Source organism: Panthera uncia, chromosome D1, assembly GCF_023721935.1.
Source record: "Panthera uncia isolate 11264 chromosome D1, Puncia_PCG_1.0, whole genome shotgun sequence".
NCBI lineage: Eukaryota > Metazoa > Chordata > Mammalia > Carnivora > Felidae > Panthera > Panthera uncia.
In genome coordinates, this window is record NC_064808.1 from 37,565,484 (window position 1) to 37,593,447 (window position 27,964).

At 43.8% G+C, this 27,964-nt stretch overlaps 2 protein-coding genes across 3 annotated transcripts in view; both read right to left on the minus strand.

Annotated features, from left to right (window-relative positions):
* PRMT3 (protein arginine methyltransferase 3) overlaps positions 1-2,191 on the minus strand; it is a 134,573-nt gene extending 132,382 nt beyond the window's left edge. Inside the window, exons 1-2 of the mRNA XM_049649320.1 lie at positions 1,960-2,191; positions 1,544-1,679 (exon numbers count right to left, since the gene is read on the minus strand). Coding sequence (XP_049505277.1) covers positions 1,544-1,679; positions 1,960-1,987 — 164 coding nt within the window. The 5' untranslated portion in view covers positions 1,988-2,191. The remainder of the gene's footprint in view (positions 1-1,543; positions 1,680-1,959) is intronic.
* Positions 2,192-4,135: 1,944 nt separating this feature from the next.
* Positions 4,136-19,249, minus strand: HTATIP2 (HIV-1 Tat interactive protein 2). 2 transcript variants are annotated; one of them, XM_049649341.1, is made up of 6 exons: positions 19,207-19,249; positions 18,446-18,641; positions 16,010-16,117; positions 8,167-8,304; positions 6,070-6,131; positions 4,136-5,354 (listed from the first exon to the last, which is right to left on the minus strand). In XM_049649341.1, exons 2-6 carry the CDS (start codon positions 18,638-18,640, stop codon positions 5,129-5,131), a joined length of 729 nt encoding a protein of 242 aa, XP_049505298.1. In that variant the 5' UTR covers position 18,641; positions 19,207-19,249; the 3' UTR covers positions 4,136-5,128. The 2 variants fall into 2 exon arrangements, with proteins under 2 accessions (XP_049505298.1, XP_049505289.1); XM_049649332.1 differs by lacking the exon at positions 19,207-19,249 and adding an exon at positions 18,983-19,197.
* Between the last annotated feature and the right edge of the window lie 8,715 nt (positions 19,250-27,964).

The following is a 27,964-nucleotide window of genomic DNA, read 5'->3' on the forward strand; positions in this document are numbered from 1 at the left end:
CATGTAAAATATATACCCCCCTTCTGGTGGTTTCTAAGAAAAAACCAAACGTACCTGTACATGAGAGGAACCCAGCACCACTACAGGGAATTAGAACTTCTGAGTCCCATTTTACACCCCTAACAACCTTTTTAAATGTCAAAGTTAATTTATTTGCCAAATAATAGCACTGAGATGATCAGAAGGCTTTTAAGGAAGAGAACTCCCTTTGATAGATTCTATTTCCCTCAAGACATGAAAATTCCCTACAGAAGATTCTTTTCTCCTCTCTGTCAGTGCTGCTTCCAGAGGCTTTGAACTGCAACAGCTCAAACTGCTTTTAGAAATAAAGCATAACATGTAATTTTTACAGCCGGCATATTCCCAAAGTGCCATATTTCAAAGGTAATCTTGTAGTGTTCTGAAAGTACTTGTGTTACGGACATTGTGAGGACCAGGCCTCTTTATTATGTGACCTGCAAAACTGAAGGACACTTAAGAGAGAAATACACAGCAGAGAAGCTGCATACTTCTGAGCGCCTGGCACAAATGCAGCAGTTAGTTTACAACCAATGTTTACCTTGCTGTGTTTATATACAGCCTATCACAGAGAAGTACATCCCTGATGCTCAATAAATATTATTTTATGACAACTAAAGGAAACGTAGACATTCTGTACCTACGCAAATGAGGCTACATGTGAGAACAATGACGAATCAAGAGGAGTTAATACACCACCAATCAGCACCATGCCCAGATTTATGGGAAACTGGCAAATGTTTATGAAAGTAATACTGGCCAATGCCAAGCCACTTGCCCAGAAAGTCGGCCAAAGTCAAAGCTTACTGAGATGAATAGGCAGAACTTTTAAGTGCAAAGTATAGGGATTTGGATATAAGAAAACCACAGCATTGTGACCTTGAACCAGTTATTGAAACTGCAGTCTCTTTTTCCCTAAGTGAAAAATGCATCAATTCCTTTCTCTTCCATAGGTGGGGAGCTCCTACCTAGGAAAGATGATTCTTTGGGTAGTTCAAATGGAAATAATGCTGTAACTTGAGAAGCTCTGCTGTAACTTGAGTAGCTCTCTACTTATAAATGAATTATAGAATGGTAAAGCTTGAAGGGTCCCAAGGGATTATCTAGTTTAGTGACTCCCAAACGGGTTATTCATTAGAATAACCTCAGAAAATGTCTTTATAAAAATAGGAAATTCCTAGATCCCATGACTGATTTAGAAGTGCTGTGGTGCAGAGTTCAGTATCTTTTTAAAGTCTCAGGTGAGACTTTAAAGGGTGCTCAACTAGATTTGGGAACCATAGATTCTGTCCAAACCCTCTTATTTCACACAAGGGGAAACTGAGGCTGTCGAAGAGAACTAGTATAACCTGCCTTCCAGTTCATGGCTCTCCCTCTATAGCTACTGTGCTTCTGCCTTCTCAACAAACCATCACTCCACTGGTTCAAGGATTTGAGGGCAGGCCGCTCGGGTTCGACTGCGGACCACAGGTACCCACAGGGCCCGGCACCCTGGGGGTGACGCCTGGCACTGGGGTGGACGAACCTGTCACAGAACAGACAGGGGGTCTGCTGCTTGTCGTGGGGGAGATCAGCATCGTCCTCATCCTCCCAGGCGGCCTCGTCACCGCTGTCGGACAGCTCTGGCAGGTCGTCTTCGTCCTCCATAGCGCCCCGGCCGCCTAGCACACGCAAACGATTAGCCCTGCCCCAGACGGACACCAGTGCGAGCAGGGCACACGTGAAGCACTGGGGCGGGGGGGGGGGGGGGGGGGGTGGTACTGCCCCCGCCCCGCTCCCCGCGGCCCTTGCCGGCGCACCCCCTTCACCCTCCCTGCCAGGCCCCACCGTCCAACCCCGCGTCCAGGGGACGCAGCGGGATAGGAGGGTCTTTCTACCGCCCCGCTGCGGCGCGGCCTTCGGGCTGGGCGAACCGGGTGCTAAGGGACCAGGAATACCCACCCGCAGCGCCCGACGCTAACGAGCACATGGCTGTATTGCCCCGGAACCCCGCGCGCCTGGGGGCGGGGACCGGGCTGGGCAGCGTGCGCGCAGCCGCTTCCGAGCTCTCCGGGCCCGGAAAACCGGGAACGAGCGCCAGCGCGCGGCAGGGCCCAGAGTTGGGGAGGCTCCCGGTCGCCTGGAAACGCGAGAGCGCGCGCGTGGGCTCGGGAGCGCTTCCGGCCCCGAGGCCACTGTTGTTGGTCACGTGAGTTTGGTGGGCGGGGCGAGAGCCCGAGCTCCGCCTCCTGCAGCCTCCGGGTTGACGTAGTGCGTGCAGAGTAAGCGCTGAAGCGGGGATTGAACGTCGCAGGCTTTGACGTGACTTTGTCTCCTCCTCGCGCTGCGGCGGGTCTTAGCGGGAGGTTCTCACTCGCGCCCCCGAGCCCAGAGGCGGAGAGACGCCACAGCGGTTTTGCAGCGGGCACCGCGCCCTCTGTGCGTCCCTTATTCTAGGAACCGGCAGTTAGTGGAGGAGCGGCCCGCTTGGGGCGCCCTCTGGTGGCGGAGGCGGCGGAGCGCAGGCAAGAGCCTGGGCCTCCACTCTAATTCCTGAGCTACCTGATCTCTTACAGCAGGGTGCAACAGGGTGGGGAGAGGGAACTACAGGAGGCATTGTGGGTGTACAAGAGCCTACGTAGGGACCAAAGCCTGGCGCCGTTTTAAGGATTTTAGTCTTTAAAGTGCAGTGGTTAAGTGAGAGCACAGACTCCGGAGCCGACCTACTCAGTCTGTATCCTACTTCCGTCACTTTGTTACTGTGGTCTTGGGCAAGATCAAGACCTCTCACCGCCGCCACTTCCTCAACTACAAAACGGGGATAGTGACTTCACTAGCCACAGAACTACTGTAGGAATAAAATGACTTGATACATGTAAAGTGCTTAGACATAAGTGTTAACTTGTCCTGAACAATGGGAAGCAGCTGACCCTGTCGGTTACGCGAAGGAGAGATGCTCTTCCATACGTTTATAAAGTAATGTTACGGCCACTATGTGGGAGGAACACAAACGTTCTCCTACTTCATGCCATTTTTCCTCCTTCTGAGCATGTACTCAAGCCACAGAATGCTTTGTCAGGTGGGAGTTGACAGCAGTCGCTTCTGTAGGGAATTGTCGCAGGCTTCTAGTCCCAGAGGCTAGCACGTTTATCCCATTAAATGTACTACCTTGGCTTGGGCGTAATCCTGACTTCCATCTCAACTCAACCCTTCGCTCTAGGTCCCACCCTCCAGCCTCTGATTTAGAGCTAATGAGGCCTTTGCTAAGAATACTCTACAAATACAAACCACCATTTCTAAAAGTTTCCACTGCCATTCCAGCAGCCCCCACTTAGTTTCTTTCTTAGCACCTACCATTTGCTTGTTTTGTTTTCTGTTTGTTTTTTTGTCTTACCCCCAGCACTGTGTATGAACGTAAGGGCCTTGTCTCTTTGCTTTCATTTCTCTGGCACATAAACATGGTTTAACTCCTAATAGGTACTCATTAAATTTGCTGAATGAAAATGATGCCCTGTATTGCTAAACTCTTCTGAATGTATTCCTTTCCTAGAGGACAGTATCTATCAAATATTAGTTTCCCACAGGCCTCAGTATATCCTCATAGGGTCCCCTCATTTCATGCCTCCCTTCTTGGAGCCCACGCTTGTTATCACCCAAACCACAGGCTCTTCAGAGTCCAGCCCCAAAGGAACCCCGCCTGGCAGGAGCAAGATGTTCCCTCTCCTTTCTGAAGTCCACATCCTAAGACCCTACCCCATCCTAAAATACATCTCTTTCCTAGGTGACTGAGAATGGGAATGTCCAGTCCATTCTACAGATAGACCCTCCCAATTAAAGGGGATAGCCTTTATCCTCTGGTGTTCACTGAAGCTTTAAAGGTACCTGGCATCCCCTAGACCCTGTAAAAATTGAATCACTCAAATCACTTTGTTTTCCTCAGCACAGAAGTTAAGACAAGTTTCACCACTACCCTTTGTTCCTGGATGGAAATTAACACTGTGTACTCCTCTTGACTTTGATCCTTCCTTCTGCATCTTTCTTTCTTTGTCCATAGTTTTTAAAGTGTGCACCTTGACATACACTTCTACTGGCTATGTGAACATTTTATGGTTAATTACTACAGGGATCCTAGACCCTATAAAAGAAACCACATATTTCAATTTTATTCATCCATAGCATGTACTAATCCAGTCACAATTAATGGAACTTCCTGGAAATACACAGATACTGGAGGCTTTTATAGAGCGGTTACAAATACAAGCTATGCAGTCAGGCTGACTTGGGTTAGAATCCTGGCTCTGCCATTTCCTAGCTTCAGGTCTTCAGCTTCGGACTTTGGGGCAAGGCGCTTAACCACAGTGAGGCTCAGTTTCTCCATCTAAGATATGGGGATAATACTCAAACCTATAAGGATTATAAGGATTGTTGGAGAGTTACAAGACACATAGCATATGTAAAGGCTGGCACTTGATAAATACTAACCAGTATTATACCACCCAACTGACCAAAATGCTACATATTTCCACTAATACTTGGACATTTCCTAACCATATAAGAGGCACCCGGGACTTGTTCATTTATTTTCCTTCCTATGTTTAATTTCCCCATGATTATACAAGCTCAGTTATGTAATACATTTTATTACATATTCTAAAGAAGTAGTAAGGCACAATGTTCCTTTACACAAATACAGCAGTCAGCACCGGGTAACTAAGAAACACAAATAGGACAATTTTGGAACAGAACTCACCTGCAAAATATGAAAGGTCTGTACTGCTGCTCTGACTGCAGACAAGCCTTTCAAAGCAGGCCTCCCCACCAGTGGCACCAGAACCACCAGGGGAAGCTAAAACAAATCAACAGATCGCTGTGCTCACACCCTGAAGATTCTGATTCAGAGGTTGAGGCACAGCCTGTGAATCTACTTTTGAAAAGCTCCCTGGGTGACGTACATACACATACAAGCAGGCTCTGCACTGCTGATGCAGAACACAATAATTTTTTTACTGGATCTGGGCAGCTGAGAATAGTGAAACCGCAGTTAAGACACAATGACTTCTTTTAGACACCGAGAGTACCAATTAGGTGGGGAGTGTTGCATCTTACAGAGGGAAGCATTTCCCCAGCGTGGTCACGGCTTGAGAGAGTCATCGGCTTTTCCCAGGTCATGGATGGTGTTATTATCCAGCAGTTCCTTCTTCTTGCCACTTGGGTTCACTGCGTTGTTCAGCATTGCCCTAACCACAGTCGCCACCGGCACAGAGTGCCCATGGGCCCAAGATTCTGGTAAGGAGCCAAAGAACTTCCTAACCAACCATTCACCTGGACGAGATTCTTGCCTATCACACAAGAGAACTCTAAAGGGAAAAAGAAAAACCGAGGAAGAGATGGTTTATTGTATTCAGACCATAGAGGGTGTTATGAACTGAACGGTGCCCATGCCCTCCCCCAAATTCATGTTTAAGCTCTAACACCCAGTGTGGCTGTATTTGAAAACAGTGCACTTATGAGGGTAATTAAGGTTAAACCAGGTCATAAGGGTAAGACCCTGATCTGATAGGACTGGTATCCTTACAGAAGAGGGAGAGATAGCAGAGATCTTTCCATGTGCACACAAGGGAAAGACCACGTCAGGCCATCTACAAACCAGGAAGAGAGGCCTCACCAGACACTAATTCTGATGGCACCTTGATTTTGCACTTCTAGCCTCCAGAATTGTGAGAAAATAAATCTCTGTTGCTTAAGCCTCCCAGTCTGTGGTGTTATTCTGTCATGGCAGCCTGAACAGATTAATCCAATGGGTAAAAGATATTTTGTTTGGTGAATGAAGAGGACTTTTTTTTTTAAGGCAGCAAAAGCTACCCAGGAAATTCCAGACTACTCTGAACCTGGCACTACCAAACTGTCCACCCTTTCCTCCAAAGCCAAAGGTATGTTCTTCAGAGAAGCAATCTATCTCCAGCCAGCTTCTTTCATATCTTCGAGAGCTTAGTTGTCAGCCGCTTCAAATGAAAAACTAACTTCTAGGGAAGAATGAACAGCAGCATACTCGTGGGCAGGATGAATACTTACCCAGGCCTAAACACAGAGTAACGTTCGAATTGTAATTCTTCAACCCTAGCTTCCACTTCTCCCTGTTAATAAAAACGAAATTTTAGCATTTAATCAAGAAGACCAATGCATCATAATGCTTAAGAGGGAATACCTTGGGGTTTTGAAGATAATCTGCTTCTGGAGGTCGAATAATTATAAATATCCTTATCCAGAATTTTAGATTCTGGGAAGTTAAGGAAGAGATCATTTAATCTTCATAGGCAGTAGAGACTTCAAAAAGATGTACTGAATGAGAGGATGGCTGCATGGTCAGCCCGGCCTCTCGTGTGACTGATTTTAAAATAGATCCAGAGGGTAAGTAACATGTTAGGCGTTCAACCATCAATGAATAACCTCCCCTTAGTCTAGAATTAATGTCGCAGGCTGATGAACATCAACCTTTTTTGGTTTCCAGGTAGTTCCAGTAAAGTCAGAAGACCCAATGATCCTCTACATTACTGTCTTCCTAACAAATCCCATCAAATTTCAAGAGACCGTGAGATTACATCTACATGATGGCTTTCAATTAAATTTATTAAACAAACTATGAATTTTCATGCCAGACATCTCTATGAACAGAAATGCCAGAGGAGCTCAGGCCATGGGAACGTCTAAAGGCCGTGTGGATTCAGTGGCATGAATTCCCCCTCTTTCTTGGCCTGTTCATACCATTCACTCGGCACCTAACCTGACGCATCACATAATCTTGGGTAGTTTTAAACACTTTTGTAAAATTAATGTTTTTGACTATATTTACAGAGCTCTGCCACCTTCACCACCATGTAAGTTTAGAATTTTTTCATCACCTTCCCCCCCAGAAAAGCCCCACACCAACCAGCATTCACTCCCATCCCCTTCCCACAAGCTCTATCCAACCACTAATCTTTCTGTCTCTATAGATTTGTCTATTCTGGGTATTTCATATACATGGAATCATACAAGTTGTGGCCTTTTGTGACCAGCCCCTCATAAAGTTTTCAACGTCCACCCATGTTATAGCATGTGTCATGCCTTTTTTATAGTTGAATAATACTCTTTTGTTTGTATATACCACATTTTATTCACCCATTCATCAGCTGATGGGCATTTGGGTTGTTCACACTCTGGCTATTATGAAAAATGCTTCTATGAACATTCACATGCAAGTGTTTATGTGGACAAATCCCTTAGTTTTTACAAAGGTATGTTTTGTCTCTATCTGCAGCGTGCATAAAAGAGTTAAGATAGCAGGCTGAGACTCTACTATCTTAGAAAGGCCCGCTTGACCTTTGGCTTGTGTCTAGGAACTTGGATTTCAGGAGTGTCCCTGTCATTACCCAACCGGTAGGGTAGTTTATAGCGCCTAAACTGCCTGTACAATGTGGTTTATGCTGAACACTTGGTTTCCTTCTGGAAGTTTATAATTTTTTCCAGGCTCAGGGTGCCAATGTGACTGACCCCATAAAAACTCTCAACTCCTGGGGTCAGAAAGTTTTCTCTCATATTCTCAACACGCACTGCGGCAATATTAAGCCTGTGCGACTCTACTGCGAAAGGACTCTTGGAAGCCTGTGCCTATTTCCTCTGGACTTCGCCCCATTCATCCTTCCCTGTTTACTGCCTTTGCTTTCCCTGTAATAAATTGTGGCTGTGAGTGTAACTATATGCTGAGGCCTGTGAGAACTTCTCTCAATTTGCCAAACTGGGGGCTAGCCTTCGGGATCCCCGAACAAGAAAACTTGAGGGCAAGAGCCATACCCAATAATAAAATATCACCTACTCAGGAAGTTTAAGAATCACTGCCTCGAAGTCTTTTCTCATGCTAAGATTCCATGCTAATATTCAAGACCAGAGCTGCTACATCTTATTTCATAATTACCAGATATTCAACAGGGGGAAAGACACTGGGAATTATCTTTCCAATCACTCCTGTTTATTAAACATACCCCTGCAAAAAACAGTCCCTGTCATTATTTAAAAAAAAATGAATCTAATGCATTTAATGCCTTTCTGTATTATTTATAATTTTACGTTATTTAGTATTGCCAATTAACCAGGGTTCTCCAAAATATATGAAAGACAGAAATGTGCACAAACCTTAACTTGCAGATATAAAAAATTGCTCGACTTATCAGCTCCTTTAGAGGACAGCAAGTTAAAATGTTTGCAGCCTCCAGCTTTTGCCAGCTCTGCAGACTTGAGGACATAATCTCGATCGACACGAACAAATCCTTCCTGAGGGTGAAAAGGATGGGAGTTATTTCCAAAAAGCTGTGAGTTCATCTTAAAGATTACTATTCAGGTTGGGTGGCAGGCCAGGAGGCCTGCAGGGGAATGGGGATCTAAATAAAATGCAACCAAGCATAGACCCTGGGAAAGACTCCAAATATGATCCTCAGGATAGACGGACCAGCTTTAGCAGCGAGGCCAGTGAGAAAATAAGGACGGTGACATGGAAACACAGACACCAAACAAATCTGCAAGGAGCAAAAGGAACAGTAAGGTCAGGCTGAGAAACTGCTTTAACTCACACATTTCTCTGTCTTTTAATAACTTTACAAGCTTACAACCCTCTCTCTCTTTTCTCTGTTTTGTCTGTGTCAGGTTTAACGTACAGGGTCTGAAGGCACAGCCGAGAACACTATCTGGGCACTACCAGAACGAAGTCTATTTAATTTCTAATTTTTGTATATGTTTTACATCATACTTTACATATTAATGAAGAGTGAATCCTCAAATTGTTTTACTGAGAGGTATATGATCGGGAATGTTTGGGGGCCCCTGGTCTAGACTCAGTCTGGTGAGGGCAGTGGCTGGGTCTTTCTTCTTAATTCATATCTCAGCATCGGTGTGTGCCTGGCACACAAGAGGTACTCTAAAAATATCTGAATGAACGAATACAAGTCCAACGAAAGAAGAGAAAAGGCAAATCCAATTAGAAAAAAAAAGAAGAACTAAGTAGCAATAAAGGAGGAAGGGGAAGCATGGTGCAAACAACAGAACGGAAACTCACTTCCAGGGCCTAACTAACGGAAGGTCACATGCCGGTACCCAAAACACAGAATTCCATGAAGCAACGGCTTCTCAGGACCAGGATGCTGGCATCCTCGATCTCCACACGGCTGGACAGGAGTCTAAAGCCTAGTGAAGCTGAACTTCATACACACCCACAACTCTATGATGAGGTTTTCTATAATGACAATTCCAAATCTGAAAACCATATTACTACCCTGGTGATTTTTTTTATTTTCACTAAAAATTTTCCCTGTAGTAGTTTTGGATCCTACATGTTTTATTTCGTAAGGAGACGTTTGTCTTGCACCTCAGGAAGCATCACGTCCAACCCCGTCATCATGGAGATGTGAAAACAAGGGCCGGCGTCTGGTGAACTTCCTTCTAAGAAGAGAAAGCTGAGAGTGGAATGCAAATTCTTGACTCTGAGTGGTGTCTCCATTGTATCCATCTTCCTTCTTATCTCACACTGCCTCTAGCTAATGACAATGACTAATTCATAACCTGGGGGGGGGGGGGGAGAATAATGGCCCCTCAAAGATGTCCATGTCCTGACCCCCATACCTGTGAATATGTTAGGTTACACAGCAAAGGAGAATTCAGGCTGCAGGTGGAATTAAGGTTGCTAATCAGCTGACCTTAAAATAAGATTATTCTGTATTATCTAACTGGGCCCAATTAGTCACAAGAGTCCTTAGAGGTGGAAAAAGGAAGCAGAGAAATGTGAGGAGCACTCAGTCCCCTGTTGCCGGCCCTGAAGATGGAGGGAGGGGACGGTGAAGCAAGGCATGCAGGCAGCCTCTAGAAGCTGGAAAAGGTACAGAAATGGATTTCTCCCCAGAGCCTCCAGAAGGGAACACAGCCCACTCGACACCTTGATTTTATCCCAGCGAAATCTGTGTCAGATTTCTAACTTCTAGACCTGCAAGATGATACATTCATGTGGTCCCAAGTCACTAAAGTTGAGGCAACTGGTGACAGCAGCAATAGGAAACTAAGAGATTTCAGTTTGAAAACAACAGGCCCAAGCAAACTTTTCCAACTTTGTATAAAAACAGATCATAAAGGTGAACATGTCGTGAATATAGAGCTCGATGAATTTTCATAAACTGAACATCTTCTGGGAGCAACCAGCTCCCAGATCGAGAACTAGAACGTCACTCCTCCCCCAAAAGCCTCTCCTGTCCTTGGTCACCACTGAGAGTACATTTCCAACTACATCCACTACCTGCAGGGCAGGGCTACGTTTCTGCCTTATTCGAGACAACAGAAACTTCAGTCGGTCCCCACACGTCATCACCATCTCCTTCTGTGTTGTACACTTGCACTTTCATTCCTCACAGCACACTCCCCTACACACTCATTCCAACTCACGATGCTGCTCTTTTACACCAGTATGAAGCAAACTGAGTTTACGACTCAGCTCATCCTGAGAGAGGGATGGCATTCCCTTCAGGGCCAGTCTCCGAATTGAGATTTTGCATGTGCTGAGCGTGTGCCAAGAAAAATAATGCAAAGCTACAAAGAAAAATTCTAAAGCCCTCGGCTCTTCTTCCACATCTATTTCTTCCCCTCAACCCCACTCCCCAAACTCTGATTTCAATAACAGGTTCGTTATTCACAATGAAATTACAGAGTGGACTAGGGGAATAAATTCCTTTTTGTCTTTTCAGTTGTTTTAGCACTATTGCTTGGGAGCGTTATCATAGCTGTTGCTGTTAAAATGCTTTCTCTTCCATCGGCTTCTGTAAAAATAAAGGAAAGATTTGGCCAATCACAAGTGCCTGGACCGACGCTGTCTCTCTCGCTTAATCCAGGGCCAGTAAAGGGATAATTTGATTAAACTGAGACCCTAATTTATTTGGCTTTAGTTCTGGATCAACCTCTCCTTAATAGAGTGCTGCCGTCTCCAATTGTTAGATGAAAATTAGAGTGACATAAATGCCATGGGACTTTTTCAATCTGATTAGTCCGCTAAAGCACATCAATACCACCCCAGCCATCACACTCTGGCGTCCTTCCTTTCACCGGCCCGGCGAACAACTGACAACCACTCCTTGCAGGACGAGCACCCACGCTGCCGCAGAGACCCCCACGCTTAGCCCGTCATCCCTGCTCAATGGGCCCTGTTGACAAGGTGCCCATACCTTTTTCCATTGCTGTTCTCTGGACAAAGCTAAAGATTGTTTTATTAGCAATCAATGGCTGTTAATCCAAAATGATTTCACAAATCCTCTGAGCCCTCAAGCTGATTATAAATACGCATTTTTCCAAGCCCACAAATTTTGAATTTCACTTCCCCCGCCCTGATGCATGGCCTTTTAGCTGTGAATGAAACTCAAAAGCAAAGGGGTCAACGGCTTTCAAGGACTTAGAAACCAAACTTAAACGTGGATTCTGGTGACAGACTCGGAGATACCAACCCAGACTAATTTTCTCTGGAGTGAGGAAGATTCCATTTAGAGACAGGAGGAAGCTATCTTTGAAATCTTAATAACATCCTTTCTTGTTCTCTAACTGCACAAATAAAAAAACAATAGGAAAAACAAGCTGAAACAAGCTACTTCATATCCAAGAAACACAATTTTTGGAAAAACAGTGTTTAGTTTCCCTAACCATATGGCAGGAGAAAAAGATATCTCTTCTGAGAACATTACATCCATTCTGTTATAGCCAGTGTGCCTTACTTTAAGCTAGAAAAAAGAATTGATCAAATAAGTTCCCGCTATAAATTTCCTTTCCCAGCACCTGCTCAAAAGAATAAGCACAATGTAATACAACTCGCCAGACATATCTTCACAGGCTCCACAAACATCCAGGGAGACATATTCTCCAATGACTCTTTGAATCGTATTAAAATCCAAAGCTACTAAGTATTTCTTCTCATCTTCTTTACACATGTCTCAAAAGTGGGAACACTGTGACTTAAGATACAACTCGTCCTAACAAGGTATTTCAGTGCTGACTGGCATGGTCAACGAGCCTGCCACAACAATTCAACATCTGGGGACTCCTTCTCCAAGGAGGGAGGATCTACCATCCTGTAAAGGGGCCCACTTAGCCATATTCCTGCTTCAGATTCTTTCTCCTTTACTCCCTTTGCAATCCAGCCCATAAAATTAGACTAGAAAACAGAGATGCTGACAAACAACAAATGGTATAATCTGAACCCCGTCTGTTTGTGTCCTGGAGGGCATCTCTGTATTTGATGCACAGTGCGGGAAACAAGATCTTGATTAGAGAAAAAGCTCTGGAGAAAAAAATAAAAATCAAACAGGTACTGAGATTCCTGAGTTCATCTCTACGTTCTCACAAAATGTTTCCAGTTGGGGCATTCTTCTTTCTGTGTGATGGAAGTCAAAGAATTCTGCAGACCAAAGGGGTCTCAGTGGTCACCTCCTTCTCATTACCAACGAGGAGGCAGTGGCCCATGGGAGCTAACCAGGACACCCATGGCTATTTGGTATCCAGAGCCTCGAACCAGCGGGGGCCCTATCACTTCCCAAGCACCCTCTCAGGCATCAAATTAAACAGTACAGATTACGACAGGAGTCAGAGAGCCTTTCCTATAAAGGATGAGATCGCAAAAATTGTCAGATTTGCAGGCTTATGTTAAGTTACACAGCTCTGCCAGCAGGGCACAACAGCAGCCACAGACAATACATTAGGTAATGAGAACAGCTGTGTTCCAGTAAAACTTTACTCGTGGATAATGAAATTTGAATTTCTTATATTTTCACGTCATGATGTATTATTCCCCTTTGGGGTTTTTTTTAGTCATTTTAAAATACAAAAACATTCTTAGCTAAATGGGCTGTAGAAAAACAGGAGGGCTGGATGTGACCCACAGTCTGTGGTCTGCAACCTGGATTAAAAGAATGTATCATTAGAATCAGAAGCCAGGAGACTCTAACGATGCCTAATAAACGTTACAATCGTTCCATGAATCACATTAACGGCATTGTCCATTCAACAGAATCCAAGAACCTGGACTGTGAGGAAACAAATGAAGAGGTGAAACCATATTACACCACCTCAAACTCACTAACCACATCCTTCCCTTAATACACATAAGGGGAAAGCACCACTCTCAGTGACATCTGTGAGTTTTTGCTCCACAGCCCAGGCCAATGTAGATCTGGGTTTCAAAGGGTATTTCAACCTTCACTAGCACACGAGTTATGTATTAAAGCAAGGTGAAGGCCACCTGGGGACTACAGTACCTAGAAAAGCAGGCTCCTGAAAGCAGGTCCAACAAGAAGAGGAAGGTTGGCTCACATCACAATCTCCCAAGGAGCTTGCTAAAAATAAGTTGCCAAGCTTCCAACCTTAGAAATTCTGATCCAGCAGATCTGGGTGGAGGCCAAGTAAGGAAGCCGCTGCACTGAGACAAATGGGGCTTGTGAAGGTGAAAAAGAAGATCAGCACCTAACACGACTAAAGGAAATGGTTATCCAAATAGCTGATGAGGCTAACAGACCTATCCCTAGCTCCAGTTTCAAGAGAAATCTGGGTTGACTGAATTTTATGGGTTGGAATATTCTCCCCCAAATTCCTGTGCTGAAGTCGTACCCTCCAGTACCTCAGACTGTGACCTTATTTGGAAACAGGGTCATTCCTGACATTATTAGTTGAGGTGAGGTCATATTGGGTCGGATGATTCTTAATCCAATTGGACTATTGTAAAAACGAGCAATTTGGACACAGCCACACACCCACACACAGGAAAAACGCCAACTGAAGAGACACGCAGAGAACACGATCATCTATGAGTCAAGGAGAGAAGCCTGGAAAAGTTCCCTCCCTCACAGCCATCAGAGTAACCAAACTTGCCAACACCTGGATCTCAGACTTCTAGCCTCCAGAGCTGTGAGACACTACATTTCTGTTGTTTATGCCACCCTGGTTATGGCACCTTGTTATGAGAGCCACAGCAAATTCAGACACTGAAGATCATAAGGAGGTAAGATGGCTACTCAGAGTGTCAACAGTGAATGAGACAGAAACCATGAGTTTCTTGGAGTTTCTCTGATGGAAAGTCATATCGCCGAGGAAAAATGTGGGGTATTCCAGTTACCAAACAGCTACAGAATGACACTAGGCTTGCATTGGCTTTACAGTATTCACCTGATGAGCTCTTTTTCTATAGAGAGGGCTGCCAACTCATAATTCGGAGTAGGGTGAGCTTGGAAATCCACAATCCCCCTTCAGACAACTATTATTACCCAGCCACTTATGAACTGTCACCTTTTTTAAATTACCTAAAGTTGTCACAACTCCCAAACTTTATATTGCATCCAATCTAAATTAGTTTCAAATTAGAAAAAAAAAAAAAGACTTTCTGGAGGAAACGTCAACTTACTTGCTGCCACTATCCTCTTGAACCATTTAAACCCCAACTCATTTCTGAGATTATAGCTGGCTTAGTGGTTATTTCTCTTGCTTCCCCACCAATACTTTTCTTTTCAAACTGATTTTGGAGAACAAAAGGTATCGAGTAGCCTGAGGGTGGGATGGGGTGGCGAGAGGAGAACCAACTCCATCTAAAAAAATATTCTGGATAGGGAAGACACCCGATTCCTCTTATTAAAACTGCTTTACGTGATTTGAATACATCAAAACAATTTAGACTTTTTCCTGGAGCATCCTATAACGAGATTTGCCTTGTGTCATGAATATCAACTGCTCCATACCTAATGCAGTGTTTTTAATTTTGCTGAGTCACCACCAAAATCAGGTTGGCACTTGAGACACTTCAACCTGCAATGCACTAGAACAAAAGTTCTTCAATGCTCTCAGAGGGCACACTGCTTGTGATTGGCCCTGGGACAGAAAAGCCTGCACCAGCTGCTGAGCAGGAACATGACCCTTTCTAGGAGACATAATCTGCCCATTCCCGGGAAAGTCCAATTTCTCTATAATCCATACTTTCCAGCACAGAGCTCAAACCCAGCTGGGTTCCAAGTGGATATAACAGAACTGCAAAAATTTGGAAATACATCCTTACCGAAAGCATAAATAGAATTATTATTTGGATCACCAGCAGGCCCAGAGAAACACATCTGAGCTAAACTCCTTAGCTGATATAAACCAAGAGTTCTTAGTCATGCGCTCTCCTAATGGTGCTGATGCGTGGGCCTGTGTATAAATCTATGATAAGCCCCCATAGCAGCATTGTGGTCCTGCATATTTAACAGATACATTTAGCTCCAGCAATCTTCTGCCAGAGGGATAAACTATAGTCAAGGTATATATCAAGATGTATTAACACTTGCCCAGAATCTACATAGTAAGCAATGACTTCTAACTAGGTAGTAAACTATGCCTTCTGGACAGAGGCCGATGCAATTTAGAATACCATTAAAAAGAAAATAAAACATGGATTAGAACAGTTCTGCATCAGTTAAGGCTGAATCACCACTGGGGTTGAATCATCGCCGAAGGCTGAGTCATCACTAAAGGCTAGCTGAATCGTGCCTCTGTTCTGACGTCCTATATCGGAAGTTTAAAGCTTGGCATGAAAATAGGTTCCAGCAAATCATTCATGTGAGAGAGAACGCTTTAAGTTTAAAACATTTATAAAGAAAAAAAAAGTTTACTGCCAACAGCATGACCCAGTTACTTTTACTCAGACATAATGGTTTGCCTTCATCAGGGGATGTGGTGACAGCAACATTTGCAAGAGGCAAGATTTTGCAAATATTTACGACATCTCTCAGCACGAGGACTGAACTCAAGGATTACTTTGAAGGAAAGATGAATTTATCAGTACTATCCAAAGAATAGTAAAAGCTAGGGCAGCCTATGAAATCTTAAATGATAAGAGCTTATTTACATTTAAGCACCACAAACATAAAGAAAAAGAGGAAGAAAGGAATCTTTGACGTTTCTGGCCAGCAAAAGGGAAAGGGGTCTATTTCTTCCTTACCGCCCCGGCTTTTTTTCTGGTGGTACCCAGGCAACAGAATCCAACATCATAACCTTGAAAGGCAGAAGCGTAGTCATCCAACTTTTCAAAGTCCACCACTTCTTGATTCTAGACGACAAGGACAAAGCTGTATATAACTTGATGTTATTAAAAGACAGAGAAAAATACCCCTCTAGATTTAAAGAATAAGTTACAGAACATTATTGAAGAGGCTGCCCACTTACCATTAAATTTTGCGAGCTCTCTGCTCTGGCATCTCTTTCTCTTGCCAGTCTCCTTCTATCTTTTCCATGTTAGACTATTTAGCAGGGCAGATTCCTAGGTACGGAAATTGCGATGCCGCATAGTGTTTCTTTTACTTAGTAAGAAACCTCTGAAAGGGCCAGAGCGGCACTGGTGCAGAGTGGCAGAAACCTGGGGCATTAGACATTAAGCATGGACACATTTGTGTATATACAGAATTAATAAGGTACTGGGTAGTTTTTAAGACCTATGACCACAGGATTGTTACAGATACTATTTATAAAATTGATACTTTGCCAGGAGAAAAACCAAGTTTAGTAACATAATAGAAATTCAATTAAGGAAAATGCATAATCGTATTTTTTAAAAATTTTGCAAGCTCATTTTCTCCCACTAAAAAGTTATTAATCTGAATTCAAAATCAACAATGCACTTAGATGTCCACGGTATATATAATTGGACTATAAGTGATCCCTAGATCTCTAAAGTCAAGTTCAATTATCATTTTCTCTCTGGAAAAACAAGACCTGTCTATACCACCAGAAGGGATATCAGTGAGGTATAATTTCAGGGCAAGGAACGGTGTTTGGAACCTCAAAGACCTAGGTTCGACTCTTGAGCCTGCTACTTACTAAGCCTATGATTTTGGCCAAGTTATTTACCATGTGCCTGTTTTTCCACCAATAAAATGTGAATGATAATCTTTCCTTCAGTCCAATTCATGAACCACCTATTTTAGAATCGGCCAGTGAGTGTTTGATAGAAAGGCTTATTCTTAGGTGTTGCACCAATACTTCTGAAGCAGAAAATGCCCTTGTAATAAGCACCCTCAGTAATTTTCATGCTCACTCAGGTTTAAGAACCTTCATGAAACCTCATAAATTTGTTGTGAAACCTAAAAAAGAAAGATTGAGGGATGCCTGGGTGGCTTAGTTGGTTAGGCATCAGATTTTGGCTTGGGTCATGATTTCGTGGTTTGTGGATTCGGTTTGTGGGTTCAAGCCCCGCATAGGGCTCTCTGCTGTCAGTCCACTTAGGATTTTCTGCCCTCCTCTCTCTTCCCCTCCCTAACTTGTGTGTGCACCCTCTCTGTCAAAATAAATAAAGACTGGGGAAAAAAAAAAAGATTGAGAAGTTCCCATCACCCAGGAGTTCAAATAAAATGTAGTTTTCCTTCCCTAGTAACAACTCTTTCAAAAGGATTTTCAGGGCACTATGTGCAATGCTGAAGAAAAGTATGTTCGCATTAAGTGCATAACCAAAAGATGTGCCACCAGAACTCATTTATCAAAGCACAGAACTCAATTTCCGTTTTTAATTACCAGGAGTATTTGACATATTCCATGAAGGCAGACTATGAAAACTACTTATTACCTAAGTCTGAGCAAAGATGTCCATCTTAAATAGAAAAGTCCTGGTGGACATAAGATCTATGCAAAATGACTGACCATGGGTATACAGGGGTTAAGAACATGTATAGTGAGACACTTGTTACCTAGAATGTTCCACCTGTGAAGCCTATGGGACCAAGTTCTGAGGTTGTGGGGTCTCAGAATTACATTATAGTTTAATCTGCCACAGTTCACAACTCCCTTTAAATGAGGAAAGGAATCTCTACAAAGCTCAGACTTCAAATATTTAGGGGAATCTGGCATATACCATTTGGCTAACCATGTAAGCATGGAAGAGGAGAGAATATTCCACTTACATCCACAAGGCTGCAGCCCTGGGAAGTTAAGAGGGCAATCTTATAAGTGAATAACAGCACCTTTCATTGTCATAGACTCTGCTTGTAATTCACTGACATTAGTATTGAGTGGACAGGTAAACAAGACAAGCAAAGTGGTTTAGAAAATTGCCCCAGGTTACAGGTCTGCTTCTAGAACCCAGCTTGAATGGCCCTGAAAATGTGCTCTTCTCTGTCCCCCCAGGCCCCATTACAATCCAGGCTGGCCTTACAGGAGTCTAGATTGAGAGAAGGGCTTTGCCCAAGGTCACACGGTGAGTGGGTAGGCTGACCTGGGCTTAAAACCGCGACAAAAACTTCCAGAAAGGGCTCTCACAGACCATTCTTGGCCACATTCTGATCACCTCTACCACTGCACAGGCAATGTTCAGCCTTTAGGCTTAAAAATATGTTCACTCCGCAGAATCGCTGCAAATACATTTTTGAGTCCCAGCTAAAATACCCACCACATTTTTATAAGCTTCCTCATCGAAGGTGAGCTTTCTCCGGCCAATGAGCGTGATTTTGGAAAACAGGTTCTGTTCCAAGATTTCTTTTAAGAGCACTCTGCCGGTTTCCCCGCTGGCCCCCAGAATAAAGACAGATTTATTCTGCATCCTGAAGTCTTCCCGAAGCTTCGGCAGCGCCTCAGTCTTGGCCATGCTACAGAAATAACATCGACAGATGTGGTCTTGGGATGTTTAAAGGATGGCCCTTGCTTATCCTGGGGAACAATGGTGGTTTATTTGTTCTAGAAAACAGTACTATTTTTCTCCGCAGTCTGGGCCCAGGGGAAAGTGCTGAATCACCTGCAGGGCGTGGCGCCCTGGCCGTCCCCGCACCTGAGTCAATCTACCGCTCGGAAGGGGCCCTAAGGAGAATGCGCCCAGGTGCCACGGCACCCATGGGCCTGGTTCTCCACCGTTACCTCCGGTTCCAACCCCTCCTTCCTCCGCCCACTGGGATGCAGGGGCCTAGCTCGGTCCCCTGCACGGAGGGGTTACCTGGAGCCGGCCCCCGGCCCCGCGTCCTCAAGCCACAGCAGGAGCAAGGCGGCCAGCAGTGCCGCCGCCGCCGCCGCCGCCGCCGCCGCCGCCGCGCTTAGCGCCGCGGGCCCGGGAATCAGGGAATCCCCCCTTCCCCGCGGATCCGCGTCCCCTCGCCCCATTCGGCGGATGCCCCTCCCAAGTGCGCGCAGGGGTCGCTGGCTGCCCAAGCGCGCGCCTACCCGACTATGTCTTCCGGTGACTTAGCAGAGCCGCTGCCTCGCCCCGCCCGGGGGGGGCGGGGCCTGGGGGGAGGGCGCGGGGCGGGCCGCGAACACGTGCGCAGCGCGACTGGGTGGGAAGCTTGGAGACCGCCTCCTAAATGCCAGCCTTCGCCTGCATCCTTTTTGCGACCTTCGTGCCGCCACCTAGGCTAAGGTCGCCCTCATCCAAGGCCTCGGCCAGTAGACGCGACCTTCGCTGGTCTCTTTCTAAAACGTGTCATTTCAGTCGTGTATTGGACATCTCTATCTCGAATTCACCATGACAAAACCTTAACCGTTCCCATCCAGCCACCCCAAACAGAAATTAAACAAACCTCCTTGCCTCCCTTGGGTCTTGCTTTGCCTATACATTCTCACATCCTCACCCCTCCTCTCTCAAGTCAGAAATTTGGGCTGTCCCCATTGACTCCTTTTTCCTGGCCTTTCCACCGTCCAGATTAATCACCAAGTCCTGCCATCCTATATGCCTTTCAGACATTTCTCTTGTGTAATTCTCTCACCAGAGCTCACCAGTAAAACTGGTTTCCCTACCCAGGTCCCAGATTGTGAGCCAGGGTGATCTTCCACACCTGATCCCGTGGTTCACTCTCCCAGATCAGTGGTGTTTACAACATAACAATCTACATTGGGCCTGCCCTGGATCTTGAAGTCCTTGTCAGGAATTAGAATCACAAGTAGGAATCTGAACAACAGAGATAGACTGCGTTGTAAACGTTGGTTATTTTGGGCTGCCCAGCATTCAAACTCTATCCCTATTTTTGGGAGTTCCAAAGTAAGTGGGACACAGGACCCCACCTCCCCCTCTAGAAGCCAAGTGAACCATGTGTTACCTCACCCAACTCCTTGTAAATTGTTATATATAGGTGAGACCTAGGCTCAGCTCATCAGACACTGCCATCCAGGTTTTCACTTCTGGGGGAGTGAAAATAGATGCAGTGGAAGCCTCAGATAGGGTTCGACTGGGCGAACCAGCCATAGGATAAGGGCATCATCCTCTGATCTGTCAGAGAGCTGATGGTGTGATCCTTTCCGTGTTTTGCCTCCTTAATTCCTGCCTGTTTACAGAGCCTGTTCTTTATAGTTTGCTATTCTTCCTGTAATTTCGTTTTCTGCTTCAGCTAGCCAGAGCTACTTCTCTTGCTTGCAATAAAAAACCTTGAATGATACAAAGCAGAGTGATTTGTTCCCCACTGACCTGTCACAGTGTTTGCACCCTTCCCTTTGAGCTCCTAAAGCTTTTCCACAAAAATGCAATTTAAAATCTTGTCAACTAGCACTGTCTCAAGAATTTATTCATCATATCTGTTGCAGAGATTAATTGTCCCCAATGTCCATTCTCCCCTTCTTTCCTGTTTTTAGTTGTGGCATAATTGCTATACAATAAAAGGCACAGGTCCTAAAGGTTCAGTTCCATGATTTTAGACAATTATATGTACACCTAGGTAACCCACCCAAAACAAGATACAGAACATTTCTGTCAACCTGGAAAGCACCTTCATTCTTCTTTCTAGGGAATCCCTCCCCATCCTAGAAGCAACCATTTTCTGATCTCTGTTGATACAGATTACTTTGGCTGTTACAGAACTTCATTAAATAAAACCATACAGCATATACTCTTTTGTGCCCCAAGTTTTTCTGCTCAACATAATGTTCTTAAGACTCATCCCTGTTGTTTGTAGGGCTGCATTATGACCTCCGTGGGCCCTTGGGACTTCATGGGCCCCTTTCTTCATAAAAAATGAAGTTAAAAAATTATATTTTATAACTGTGTTACTATAAAAACAAACATATCCATATTATATATTAATAAAATGTTTTCTTCAGCCTGAAAGTTCATTTTTTTCCTCCTGATTTTAAAGAAATTTAAAGAAATTTAAATTTAGATTTGTATCAGTACTTTGTTCCTCTGTTGCTGAGTGGCATTCCATTACATGAATATCCCACAACATGTTCCATCATTCTCCTGTGGATGGACATTTGGTTTGTTTCCTGGTTTGGGCTCTTATGAATAAGACTTGTATGAGCACTCTTGTACCAGTCATTTTGTGGGAATATGTTTTCATAACTTTTAGGTAAATACCTACAAGAGGAAGGACCAAAGCGTTTGCTAAGGTTCACATACCATTTTCTTCTCCTACCCACTTGGTATCATTGAACTTTTTAATTTTAGTCATTTCGTGGATGTTGAATGATCACAGGGCTCCTCGTCTTTCTTTGAGCAATAGGGCTCTAAGTTATATCTGACCATATGGCTGTCCATTTAGATTCTATATTTCCTGGTATCACTTGCAAGACAATGTGACCATGTGACAATGTTTTAGCCAATGAACCTCAAGCAGAGATAATATGTACATATTTGAATCAGATTTTAATAAGAAAGTTACCTGCTTTCCCTTCATTTTCCCTTTCCTCCTATCATTAGGCCAGAATGTGAATGTGGTACTAGTGGGCCAGCTCTGGTCCTGGGAAGAAAAATACCCTAGGAGATGGCAGAGCAAGAAGTTAGAACCCGAGTCCCTGGATGACTTCAAAGAACAGAGACACTTACCTACCCTGGACCGCCTGCCCATCTGTGGGCAATGGGAGAAAAGTACACTAAAGTCATGTTGGAGCTACCATAATTTTGTTTCAGCAGCTTAGCCAGCATTTGCCCTATATAAAATCCTTTCAGTCAATCTTGTCAATGGATATTTACTGATTATTTAATGTGAGGTAAATACTGTGCTAGGCACTATGGATTTTTCCAAGATGAATCAGATACCAGATAAATTTACTCTCACCTGAGGCGGCAAGTCATGAATACTTCAGGAGCTAAATAGAAGTACATGTAAACCTTATCAAGCATCCCCAAACCTTCATAGGGTAGCACATGCTAAATGCCAAATGAGTATACACACAAGAAATGGAAACTCAGAGAAAGACAAACCCATGACTTTTCTTCTCTGACAGTTGGCTAGCATCAAGGCCCTGCGATAATGTGACATGTCCTAGGCTACTAGGGCAATAGGGTAACAAACGATTATGGCAAATAGGAAAAGAAAGGCATAAGGGAAGGAGGGAAAAAGGAACAAAGAAAAATCTCGGGCCAGAAGACCTACCTGATAAGTCCAGGTTTGATATCCACCTTTAACTTAAGTGAAGTTTCTTCATTTATCCTGGCCTCCTTTTTGTTATCTGTAAAATGGGAACCATTTTATTATGTTCATTTTGCTCCAAAGAACAGAGACACATGCATGAAAACTTGAGTAAAGATGGTGAATATTATAAGGATACACAAATTGTGTAAGGGAGACAGAATCTCAGAGAAATCTGAAAATAGGTTCTTCTGTAGGATTGGGCCTCATGGAGATGGAATGGGAAGGCAGTTCTGTATTTAGGTCAAATGGAGGGGCTTTAGGATTGGGGATCCATGCATCTTCACTTTAGAGCTATATTTTTAGTTACACCTTAATTAACACTCTTTCCATTTCAAGCAATTGAAATACCAACTGAAAATGTTTTCAACAAAAAAGAAAATATACTGGCTCATGCAACTGAAAAATTAGTGTGTGTGACAGCTTCAGACATAACCGGAGTCAGGCCCTGGCCAACAGGGCCAGGATTCAGTCCCTTTCGCTCCCTTGGCTCTGGTCTCCTTCATGTTGATCTTCTCTCATATGCCACATGATGACCTGAAGGTTGTGAGCAGCTCCAGCCCTTTACCCAGGTCAAAGATAGGAAAGATAATGGCACTTCAAGTGGGTAATCTAGGGTAAGTATACTAAATGGATGGTGTTTGAAAGATCAAAGGTGGGGGAGGGGATAAGTTACCAAAACTTAGACAGGACTGTCTCATAGGAGCTGTGATCTTCAGTCGAAGAGACCCCCACCAAGGAGAAGTCAGGGGAATAATACCCCAACCTCTCTCTTCTCCCTCCCTTTGATCTCTTGCTGGTACTTCTAATTGGCTGAACTCAACTAGAAGTTAGGGGAACTTATATTGTGCAGACCAGGTTTCTTCAGCGCATAGAGCAGGGGGAAGAAATGAGGAGAGTGGCTCATTCAAGACATCAAGTGCAACATCCCAGATTCAAGTCTAGCAGAAAAGGGCACAATTGTAGGCCAAAGTCCCAAGCTGTGTCTCCTTCATTCGGATTATATCCTGATCATCCCTGTAACTGAGGGAATGAAGCCTGGATGGGGCTAACTCATTCCACACATGTGGGAGTAGGGGAGGAGGTAGAGCCCCCAAGGAAAGTAGGGGTCACTATTACAAAAAGAAAGAAGCATGGATGTAAAATGGCATCTAAAGTGGCCATACTTCTCCATTTGTTATCCCATTTATACTTAAATATCTATACAGGATAATTTTTTTTTTTTTCAAAGGAGACCTATAAATAAATACAGCATGACTGAGACATGTGGTTGGGCCAGAAAGGCGGGGTAGAGGTAGGGGTAGGTTTTGGTAGAGGTAGGTTTTAGAAGAAAATCTGGTAATATTCCCCTATCACAGGACAAATGTAACCATTAACTGCACTCAACAACTTAGGTAGCTGATTTAGTTTTCTATGATGTTCTTGACAGTGATTTTTTTTTCCCCTTTGAAAGTTGTGGGAGCTGAGAGCTGCTGGCATACGTGCCTATGTTTCCTGCCTCCGTGCTAATTTGTTTTTCATTTTAGAGGTGGAAGAACTGAGTCACATATCTGTTAAATATTTTATCTAAGATCAGAGTTAATCAGGACAAGAACCTAGATATCCAAGTCAATGACAAAATATCTACGGCAATTCTAGGATCTTTTCCATGAAAGCATAGCGCCTCTTAAATTAGCCGATTGTCCCGTATTTGTTGTATTATTCAATTTCCCTAGCATTTTGGGGTATGTCCTCTCAGTGATCTATGTTGAGGGAAGGTAGGTGGAAGTGTGGCTGGTTTTGAGGGGCCAAAAAAGCAATTCGGCTGAAATAGAAGGACAAAAGAATGGGGCAGGGTGGGGGGGGGTGACACTGGAGAGGCAGGTGGGGTCCAGACTCTTACCGGAAGACCTCATAAGATAAATTAACATGTGTAATTACTATTTAATTTTTAAATTGACTAACTTGATCTCTTTTCATTGTATATTCAATGGTTTCTTCAATTTAAGGTAGTGGCATATTACTTTAATTACTATTAGTACATTTTTTAGTACTTATTACTGCTGATACATTTCATACAGCATGTAAAAATGGGGAAATTTTAAAATTTCTTAAAAAAGAGTTGCTTGATGAGCTCTACATTTAGTGGATGAAGATGAAGCTGGAAGTAGTTGCAGAAAAGGAATAAAGACAGAAGAAGGCTTGTGGTTGAAGCCCTTGCCAGAATAATCTATGGCATGAAGGTGTGAACCAGAAAATCACTGCAGGAAAGAGGAGGAAGTAATGCATATGAAAAAGTTTATAAAATAACTATCATCCTTGGTATATACACTGACACCCAGCTTATATACACTGACTAGCTGTATACATTTGGTCAAGTCTTTGGTTGTAGTTTACTCATCTATAAATGGGACAGGGTGGGTAATGGCAAAACCAGTTTATTGGGCAGCTTCATGGCAAATTTCAAGTTAGGACATGGGAGGGCAGTACAGGCAGTAGTCAAGTGTATACGCCATGGCATCAGCGCACCTGGTTTAAAATCCCGGCTCTGCCACCAGCTAGCTGAGGGACTTTCAGCAAGTTCCTTAGACTTTGTATTCCTTGGTTTTTCCATCTGTAAAGCATGAATGATAATAATGACCTATCGTGGAGGTTTTGTTGTGGGGTTAAGTGAGACGATCCAAATAAAGCACTTAGTGGAGCATCTGGGTGGCCCGGTCGGTTGAGTGTCGGGACTTTGTGGCTCAAGTCATAGTCTCATGGTTCATGAGTTTGAGCCTCACATCAGCGCAGAGCCAGCTTCAGATCCTCTGTCACCGTCTCTCTGCCCCTCCCCTTCTTATTCTCATTCTCTCTCCCTCAAATAAACACTAAAAATAAATAAATAAAGCACTTAGTACGTAGCATGTAGCAAGCACTGAATAAACATCTTATTACAAGGAAGAACTTTGTAAACTTTGTTAAAAAAAAAAAAGAATCTAAGTACTATGACCGTGACTTGCAATTCTGACTATATGGAAACATCTCTTGAAGCTTCAGAAAAACGAATATGTCTGGGCCTTGCCCTACACCTACTGAATCAAGATCTATAGTTGCTTTTTTTGTAATGTTTATTTTTGTGAGAGAGATAGAGACAGAGCATGAGCAGGGGAGGGGCAGAGAGAGAGGGAGACACAGAATCCAAAGCAGGCTCCAGGCTCTGAACTGTTAGCACAGAGCCCAATGCAGGGCTCAAACTCACAAACCGGGAGATCATGACCTGAGCCAAAGTCAGATGCTTAACCGACTGAGCCACCCAGTCGACCCAAGATCTACAGTTTTTAAAGCTCCTCAGATGAATCTGCTGCACAAAGGAGAAATTTACCCTGGCAGGACATGTTATTAGGATCCATTTCCTAATAATATCCATAAGGAGAACAAACACAGTCTTTAAGGAGACGATATAAGTGACCTGAAGCATCCTGAGCTTAACCTCTCCTTTTAAAAAGGTGTATGCTAATTATATGTCAAGTACCATTAATCACTTTATATGTATTGATTTATTTAATACCCACAACATCTTTATGAAGTAGGAATTTTTGTTTTTACAGATAAGGAAACTGAGGCACAGAGAGGTTAAGCAGCTCACCAAAAGTCACCCAGCTAAAAAGTGGCAGGGAGCACCAGTATTGGAAGGGCAGTCTTCTGGCTTGAACAACTACATCAAACGGATTCTTTCAGTTATAGTGTCTCTCACGCATGTAACCTCTCTAAACCTCATTTTCCCTATCTGTAAAGTGTAACATTACTTCATAGGGGACTTGTGAAAATGAAGAGAGAGATTATATGTAGAGTACTTAGCGATGTAGTTAGAATTTACTAAGCACCAAATGGAAGTCAGCCATTATTACTCATAATTTTAATATACTTATCACTAATAATTCAGTTACATGGAAATATAATGCAGGTTCCAGCTTAAGTCTAAGAATCTTAAGGGTCTGAGCCTATTTTCCTGTTGCTGAAGCAGGACACCTGATTCAAGGCAACGTGGGACCTGTTACTTGCATTAACTTCTGAACCTCTGTTCGTTTCCAGCACTCGCGTGTAAGGGTCCTTCGGTGCGCAGGAGGACTTGAAGAGGTACAAGGCCCATTTTGTTAGCAGCAACACAACACGCTCTGTTCTTCAGTGCCTTCACCGAGGGACAAGCAGTGGTGCTCTGAGCGCCCCTTTAAGTAAAGGGAAAATGAATGGAGAGCAGGTGCGTCTTCTTCCAAAGAGAACTTCCCTCAGCTTTAACCTCTCAAGGAATTCAGATTGTTGGCCTGAGGAAAAGGGACAGAAAGAGAGAGAGGGGCCAATGAGAACAGTCTTGCCAGACAACACACATGACACACACTTCCTATAAATGCCTTTTATAGGCTGTGTGAGTCTCTAGGAAGAGGAGCTGAAGCAAAGTCAAGTTGATAAGGTCCATCACAGCCTAGTGGGACTGGCGAAACCCAGGTCACATAATATTTTACGATTACTGGCACAGGCACTGGTAGAGTAGTAGCGTGCTGAGAAAGAAAACAAAAGTGTGATCTGTAAAGCTGTGTGTGTACGATGCAGAAGACAAACCCATGTTCAGTTTCATGCCTCCTCAGCTCCAGCCGGCATCAGCGGCCTCAATTAGTTTCTACCACAAAGCACCAGGGGGCGCCACAGAAGGCAGAAACTTTTGTTCAGAGACCACCCCCCCCCCCCCACAACCCTCAGTGTTAGAAAATCCTCTCTGATCTTTATGTATGTATAAGGATGCTTATTATTAGTTCTTTTGATTTTTTTAAAAAAATGAAACGACTGTGTGCCTAAGTTCACTGGCTAATACTTTTGGGTGAGGTGTGTAGCTCACAAATGAAAAAGCTAAAATAAGTAAGCGGTGTTGGAGAATGCAGAAGTAAAGGAGATTGCAGGTGATGAGTTAATTCATTTGTCAAACGTCTATTAGCTGCTTTCTGTGTGCCTGCTGGTTGGATGCTGTCAGTACCGCAATAAGTGAACACATGATCTTCCACTGAACCCATTAGTAATTCACAAGTCAAAATTTTCATAATGCTATTTGGAACCCTCCTTATCCCCTTCATCTATTCATCATTAAATGTCTTCACAGGAAGTGTATGGAAGGGATAAGCACAAAGGCCTTGCAGTAAGACAGCTGGGTTCGATTCCTAGTTCTGCCACTTTCCAGCTATTAACCTCTCTGGGCCCTCCTTTCGTCACTTGTGAGCTGGGGTGGTTACAGTACGTACCTCATTGGGTGTTGTGCTTGGAACTGTGTCATGTTTAAGAGCTCAGTGTCTATTTATTCACATTCAGATATTACCCATCCTTGGGAGTCCAGCTGAAATCACAGATGGAGAGATTAGGTCCTAAGGCATTTTTTTATATAATTATGCAAGCAAATAAATTCCCTTTTGTTTCAATCAACTAAGTGGGTCAACTGAAAGAATCCTGACTGATATGGCAGCTATATCTATTAATTTTTAATTTTTAAGTGTTTATTTACTTTTGAGAGAAAGAGAAAGAGAGAGACAGAGCATGATCAGGGGAAGGGCAGAGGGAGAAGGAGACATAGAATCCAA